A 7,413-nucleotide genomic window follows, 5' to 3' on the forward strand; every position below is an offset into this window, starting at 1 on the left:
TTATAGACATTCATTTGTAAAAACTGAACCACTGAATCTTACAGCTGCTCCGTGCTGCTTATGTTTTACTGAACAACATAATGCTAGTAAATCGCAGCCCTGCCTTTTTACCACATTGCGACTGGTATTAAAAACGAATAAAAGTGTTTGGCATGTGTCATAAATCTTGAACTGCTGTTCTTGAGCTCTGAACTACAATGTCAGCCAATCTCTCTCGATCAAGAACATGAACTGAGAAGTCCTGGTGTTTGAACTAAAGCCAGCCAATGGATTCCTGTCCTATAGATCACAGTGACAGCTACTGAAGTACTGCAGAATATACTCCCAGCAGGAGACAGCAGCTCCTTGTAGTTTTAAAGAGGCATTTACATTCACAGGAGATATTTGCTCTATCTGGATTAGTTGCAGCATACTGTAAATGAGAACTCTGTGTGACATAAAAACTGCATTTTGTAAATGAGAACTAAGCTAAGATATAGGAGCTGCATGCCCTACAATCGTGATGGTAACTGCTGTTCAATCTAATGTTTGTTCAGTCAGAAGGCCACTGTTCTCCACTCTCAGAAGAACGGACACCTGAAACATTTTCCCCTCAAACAATGAAAGGCAAAATACAAATAATTGTGAAGAAGAAAAAAGAAATGAGATATGTGTGAAAAAAGACTCGCAGAGAATGAACATGTTGCTAAACTGTCCTATCTGTGTACACAAATTCACAACTCTACCTAAAAAAAAAAGAAATGGAACCACTCTCTCCCCACTGAGACCATTTGTCAAAATGTTCAAAAGGTCTCTTCCAACTGATATTGGATTTGGAATCAGTCACATTAAAAAAATCTTTTAAAACTTTCTAAATCTCATAGCTTGAGAGGCAACATTTATTTCAAGGTCGTGTAACATCTGATAGGCAATTAAAAAAAAAAAAAACCCACAACAACACTGGAGCCCTGAAAACACTGGGCCACGGGCCGCCTGGCAGAGCAGAGACAATGAATCGCTGTGACACAGAGATCTGAACAGCACTCTGATTCGTTTAGCCACACTCACCATGGCAATTCAGAGAAAGAGATCTGTGGAAAAATTAAAAGTCATTTAGGGTGACTTGTGAATATAGAGCCAAGCTTTAATCCTTGTGTTTTAGAAAGGAAAAGGGTTTAAATCCCCTCAGAACCACAGATACAGCTGAAGGCTCAAGATGGCTCAAGGTCAAAGGTAAAAAAGCAAAGGCAAAGTGAACAGAACTATTTCCAGTTTGATGTAGGACAATACGGAATATGGACCTGTGGGGACAGCCTGTAAGATATGCTGGAAAATAATAGGAAAATTGGGTCAGGAAAAAAATTCCTGATAAATTGGTTTCCCCAATTTATCACTTCTAAAACCTTTAAATTACCTCTGGGGAGATAATCACTTCAGCTGTAGTCCTCCCCCGACTTCATCTCCACAGTCTCCAGTGAAAAATTGAGGGCACATTTTAAGTTGACACACATTATGATGCACAAAAAAACCCTCTTGCATTTCTGCAGCTCTGACAAAACTGCGAAGATGGTCTTGTTTCAGGACGTCCTTGCACTCCTGGATACTCACTTCTGTTGTGATGGGTCAGAAGGGCATTGAACCCATTCCAGGTGCCATTAAATAAGCTAGGGAAGGGCGTATTCGAGCCCCTCAGTGCTGCGGGCGCTGCTGAGGGCCATGACCCTGGGAGAGGTCATCATGGGGCGTGAGCGGCGAGACCACTCCCCCTCTTCCTCCACCCTGCTGGCGGCCACGTCGGCCGTCTGGCTGTCCTTATCTCAGACCTACACGTGTGAGAGATTATGGAGCATCTCCTCCAGGTATTTCACACCTTCTTAGCAGCCCTCAGAGCCCATAGAGGAACGATAGAGGCAACAGACAATGGTAGCTGAAGCACACTGATGATCTACATGGTGAGGGTCTGGTGGGTGTTCGGCTGCGCATGTGTGAGCGTGGAAGATAGCGGCTGGCCTGCCTCTCCACTACTGCTGCTGGTGTAGCAGGATAAACTGTGGAGAAGTGCCTATTTAAGACTGCTTGTTCATCAAGTGCTGGTCTGACAGTCCTGCTTAATCCACTGAACAGAGGCTGTCACTCAAATATTCTGTTCCCATGCAAGCGGCATTGGGCCAATCAGATTCCCCCATGTGGAATGACACTTAAGGCTACATTGTTTGGGTGGGCGGTTACTGTTGAGTGCAATTAATGCACTTAAAGACTTAAAGTATTTAGTCCAGATGGGCAAAGAAGGCTGATTTGTGAAACTAAATGAGGCTCTGTTCACCGTTATAATAAAGTCACACCAATCCTAAGATTTGTGTACAAATAGGTTGTTTCCTTTTGTTTTCCCAGTGAAACTGACAGAACCTACATCTCACCCATCGACACGGTGTGTTACGTTAATTTAAGTGAATGACAGGAGCAGTGTTACAGAACACGTCTCAGCTGCTGGGAGACTGGGGCAGTATCACCAACTGTAAAAGGCAGATTCATGGGCTTTTCCATAAAAAAGTGTTTTCCATGTAATTTGTTTGATCTGTTTATGTAAATGTGAGCTCATGAATATTGAGTGGTTAGGAAGTGATTGGCTGCATGGGCAGCACAGTGCGTAAACAAGAAAATGCGTGTGCTGTTAGTGTAGTGTGTAAAGCCCATATGGAACTGATAGTGAGCACATATTAACAGTGTCAGTGAGGCTGGATACAGCCTTAGTCACCGGGGAGGCCAGTGTGTGTTTACATTTAAATAGGTTTTGTGAGCTTGGCTGGTTTAAATGTGAACTTGGAGGAGGGGTGGGTCTGCGTCACCAAACCTCACTGTTGAGCTTTTTGATGGTGTCATGGACAAATACAGCGAAATACTGATGATATAAGGTGCCTACCTGATGACCCCCATGACGAGATTGCGATGTTGTACGTAAATGTGGTATGAAACAAGTGTGCTAGAAACTAAAGGTCACAGGATGTTTGACATACTGTGTACATTTACAGTTGAAATTACATTTAGATGCAGAAGATCAAACACACATTTATTTTACGTCTCGGTATGACACGGCATGTAGCTCTCCAAGAGGTGAGATCTGTCTGCTGGATGTGTTCTGGAGTACGGTGATGATTCATGGCACAATCATGGATGATTCAGGGATGATTCAGACGGGTGTGTAACTAAATACAACTCAGTGAGTGCAGAGCATACCTTCAATTAAGGGCTGTGATTTGAAGAGTAAATATGAATCTGTATAAGAGGCAGATGAAGTCAAAAAGCTTGAACTGAACCTGCATTCGTGATCCTGTCTGGATACGGTGGTCACACTCCAGTCTTGGAGAGAGACACTGAAGTCATGGAGACCTCCGTGACTCCAAGACTCAAGAAGCAGAGAAGTGGCTAGAGGGGAACGTCTCACCCAGGAAGGAGGACCTTCAAGCATGGTCTTCAAGCATGGTCTTCAAGCATGGTCTTTCTCCTAAACTTTCGCGTTTGCATAAGTCCATTGATTCAGGATCAATACTGTCTGCAAATCTTGCTGAATGGAAACACCTGCTGATCATACTTTGATCTATCAAGTAAAACTACTGTAATTCTGTCCTCTAGACAACAGCAGTCAGCGCTCAGGTTTCAAGAGCTCCAGCATATTAAGATCATCTGAGGGCCAAAGAGTGTTCGTCATCATACTCACTCTACTCTCTCTATTTTGTCACCATTTTAATTGTGCACCCCTGCACTATGTTTTATACGGCAGGCTTTAGGACAAAGCGTAGCCAGGAGAGCAGTTATATTAGGCTATGACGCTTCTGAGAACCAAAGTCTGTATCTAATCTAATTACAAAGTCCTGGCATACTCTGAGCAGCTCTAGCCTGTTCTTCACCCACAGTGTTCTCCAACGGTTCCTAATGTGATTCGTGAGTTATTTACTTTGACAATGTCATGAGGGTCAGTGTGAAGCTTTGCTCAGTCGCACTGCACTGGTGAAACGGGACCAACAGCCATGTGACAATCCCAGAATCAGCGGCACATATTGTAAATGCACGTCCTTAACCTGCATGTGGTCATGTCTGAATGGTTGCCCGCTGGATAACAGGACCCATGAGTCAACAGAAAATCAGCTTTAGACAGAACCTACAGAGCTCTTCTGAGCTGAGGGTTCATTAAGTTTAATAGTCTCCTCCAACCATGTCCAACGTCAGGACACAATGAAACATAATTCATTCAGGTCCCTCGATTAGAATGTAATTTCATTCAAACAGCAAATTGAGTTTTTAATGTATTAATCATCATTTTTTTGTACCGAAGTAACTGCAATAGAGAAAGGAAGAGTTAATGAGCGTCTTGAGTTTAGCACAGATAAAGAACTGGAGGTTTTTGCTGTGGTAAATAAGCTTGAGGCATTTATCAGTCAATACTAATCATGGCGAGAAAACGATCATCTCTGGCTGAGCTGCCAAGGCATGTAGTCACTGGAAAACGAAAGGCACTTTCATCTGAAACATGCAGGAATTAAATGGAGATTTCAGAATGTTTTTCCCAAAGAACCAATGGATGGATATCTAAGTTTTTTAGATATTTCTAACAGTCAAGTGAAGATGGTCGCTCGGGGCTGTTATAAAGAAAGAATCACTGGGAGCCTCCAGCCAGAATAAAAACCTACAACATACGGGCAAAGTAGCTTAAAATACTCGCTTATGCTCCTGTCTGTGCTGCCAGCGTACTTTACAGCTTAATAACTGCCTTTCCTTTTAATTTGCTAAAGTAGGCTTGGAGAGTCAATGACTGTGAAGCAGTGACACGTGCCAGGCTGTGTGGAGTGAGAGAGATGGCAGAGACTCTAATGACCCCACACTCTGCCTGAACTATGTCAGAGCCATCACAAACATGCCTGCCAATAATATTGATTAATTGCAGACAGAGCCTTTCTCAGATTCCCCTACTAGTTTGAATGCATGGGACAGATTTGAAAGACAGAAGGAAGCCAAATGTGTTAAACTGGATGAAAGAGAAAATGTGCCCTCCCTCAGAAACACACGAGTGAGGACAGGGGAAGTGTGCTCTAATGAAGTCTTTTGTTCATCTCATGGGGAGCTTTATCAGTTTATCAGGGAAAGGTTTTGTAAAAGAGGCCATCTATGACAAGTTGGTGCAGCCATACTGAACAGGCAGACTTCAGAATGCTATCACAACACCTTTACAAGAGTTCTACATTAGGTTTCCACTGTGACATTATAGGTTTAAATGAATTTCAGACATTTAAGTTTCAGGGATTTTCCATCCACCATTGAGGTGAACTGATAACGCTTCTCAGATGAGTGTGTGATGTTTTAATCACACTGACTTACTACTGCTTGATTACTTAAATTTAAAATTTAAAACAAAAAAAGACATAGGCCTACAGAGTCAGCTTCACCTATAGAAAACTCTCAGTCACCATCTGTTCAGGTCTCCTCATCCAACCTCGGAGCTTTAAACCTACTGTGCCCATGACGGTTGAAAACTCTTGAGGTTATCCTGCCAGGAGAAACCACTGCAATTGGCTGCACTGTTGGAGACGGAAACGACTGATGTGGTTTTTGGCCTGCAGCTAAGAATACTAAAGGGTGAGATAGACTCAGCCTTCAGTCTGAAACACTATTGGGATTGTCTAGAATTCTTTACATTATTACCGAATTCTCACACAAAAATCATTTAGAGGAGCCACATTTCTTTAAATTTGATCAATAATATTTTTTTAGATGTCAAACCATGGCATTTTAACGCTTTTAAGAACAATAACAGTACGATAATAATTTTTACGTAGATTAAATTGAATTCTAATTGAATGCTATATTATTGCCATTGTATAATCAGTTATGTCCAGGCAAATTAGCTTTTCACCAGAGTGCAAGCCACTATGATTTCAATCATTCCACTTTCTTCTAATTCACAGTATCTGAAGAACGATGCCTGTCTGGAGTGTGTTCAGTAGAGGAAAATATTATTTCTTTTCTTTCGCGTTAACAAGCGTTGTAGGAAGTCGAATTTTAGAGTTTAGTCGCTTATTTATACAGCAAATACAGATTCATTTTGGAAAAAAGGTGCAACATCTTTTTACTTCATTCAATTCGTTTTTTTATTTTGAATTGAGAGACGCTTTAAGCAGATCTTCCACAAGACTGATACAGCTTTGTGGACCTGGAGTGGATCTATCACTACTTCGCCTATAACACACGAGCAGATGCAGGAGAACTCACCTGTGTCCTGAGTGGTTCACCTTGTTCAATGATACTGATGAAGGGTATTTCCAAAAACGAGGACATAAACTCCACTTGGACGAGCTCTTCGTGGCTCTGAGGAAAAGCGAGCACGGCGGAAACTCCCCGAACAACGAGATCCTGACAGACGCACCTGAACATGGACTCTGGGTCTCCATCCAGCGGCTCCCGCGATAGTACTTCCAGGCTCAGATTATAAGGCAAGAAGTAGTTGCCACTTTGGCGGAGGTGGAGCAGGGCTCGGTTGAGGGCAGCCTGGACCCTGGAGGGCTGGCGGGTTGGCAGGAGCGCACCCAAGCGCACGGTGTGGCCAATACGTGCCAAGATGTGGCAGGGCTGAGGATGAAGATGACAGGGGTAAATACACGTATGGAGAGCGACTTGTAGCCCGATGTAAAGGGATGCCAATAATCTGGAGAGCATTAAATTCATTCTGCTCCTTTCGAAACTGGACTGAGGGTTCGTCAGAAGATGGCATCGCTGTCCTGTTGTCCAGTTTTCTTCTTAGCCGCTTTTAGTAGTTCACGCCGATGTAGAGCTGGTTAAACTGAGATAAGTGTCCGCGTACCGCGCCGGAGACAGAGAGAGGGAGAGAGAGAGAGAGAGGGAGAGAGAGAGAGAGGGAGAGAGAGAGAGAGACGGAGAGAGAGAGAGGGGGAGAGAGAGAGAGAGAGAGAGAGAGGTGCCACTGTCCGTCTCCTAGCATGACTGAGGCGGTTGGAGGTCTGTTCCTCCCTCTGCCCCTCTGCTGGGGGAACTGACCACGTCAACAAGAGAGATGCTAAAAAATTAAATTAATAAGTTTTGCTTTGGGATTTGTGTCTGATTAAGTGCCTCATTAATTATAATCCACATGTTGGAAGGGCAGAATTTACTACTTTTAATGAACAGAGTTTTATTTTAAAAAGGGGTAAATGAGATGGACATGACTACATTAATTCAGCAGGGGCGCGTAGTTCAAGGTGAACAGACTCATAGCGCAGGAATGAACCATTTGGTAGCATGGACACATTAGAGCGACGTGAAGCATGAGAAACAGCCGCAAGAAGCCTTATTCTGATACCACATCATTAGAGAAGATATATCTCTATGCAAATATATATATATATATATATATATATATATATAGAGAGAGAGCGCTCAGCTGGAGAG

At 43.0% G+C, this 7,413-nt stretch overlaps 1 protein-coding gene across 3 annotated transcripts in view; it reads right to left on the minus strand.

The window, feature by feature from the left end:
• grin3ba (glutamate receptor, ionotropic, N-methyl-D-aspartate 3Ba) overlaps positions 1-6,940 on the minus strand; it is a 72,529-nt gene extending 65,589 nt beyond the window's left edge. For 2 of the 3 annotated variants that reach the window (XM_076976679.1, XM_076976678.1), the window contains exon 1: positions 6,241-6,940. In XM_076976679.1, coding sequence (XP_076832794.1) covers positions 6,241-6,693 — 453 coding nt within the window. In that variant the 5' untranslated portion in view covers positions 6,694-6,940. The remainder of the gene's footprint in view (positions 1-6,240) is intronic. The other variant, XM_076976680.1, reaches the window with a different exon arrangement.
• Positions 6,941-7,413: the final 473 nt, after the last annotated feature.

The sequence above is a fragment of the Brachyhypopomus gauderio genome, chromosome 16, assembly GCF_052324685.1.
Source record: "Brachyhypopomus gauderio isolate BG-103 chromosome 16, BGAUD_0.2, whole genome shotgun sequence".
Taxonomy (NCBI): Eukaryota; Metazoa; Chordata; class Actinopteri; order Gymnotiformes; family Hypopomidae; genus Brachyhypopomus; species Brachyhypopomus gauderio.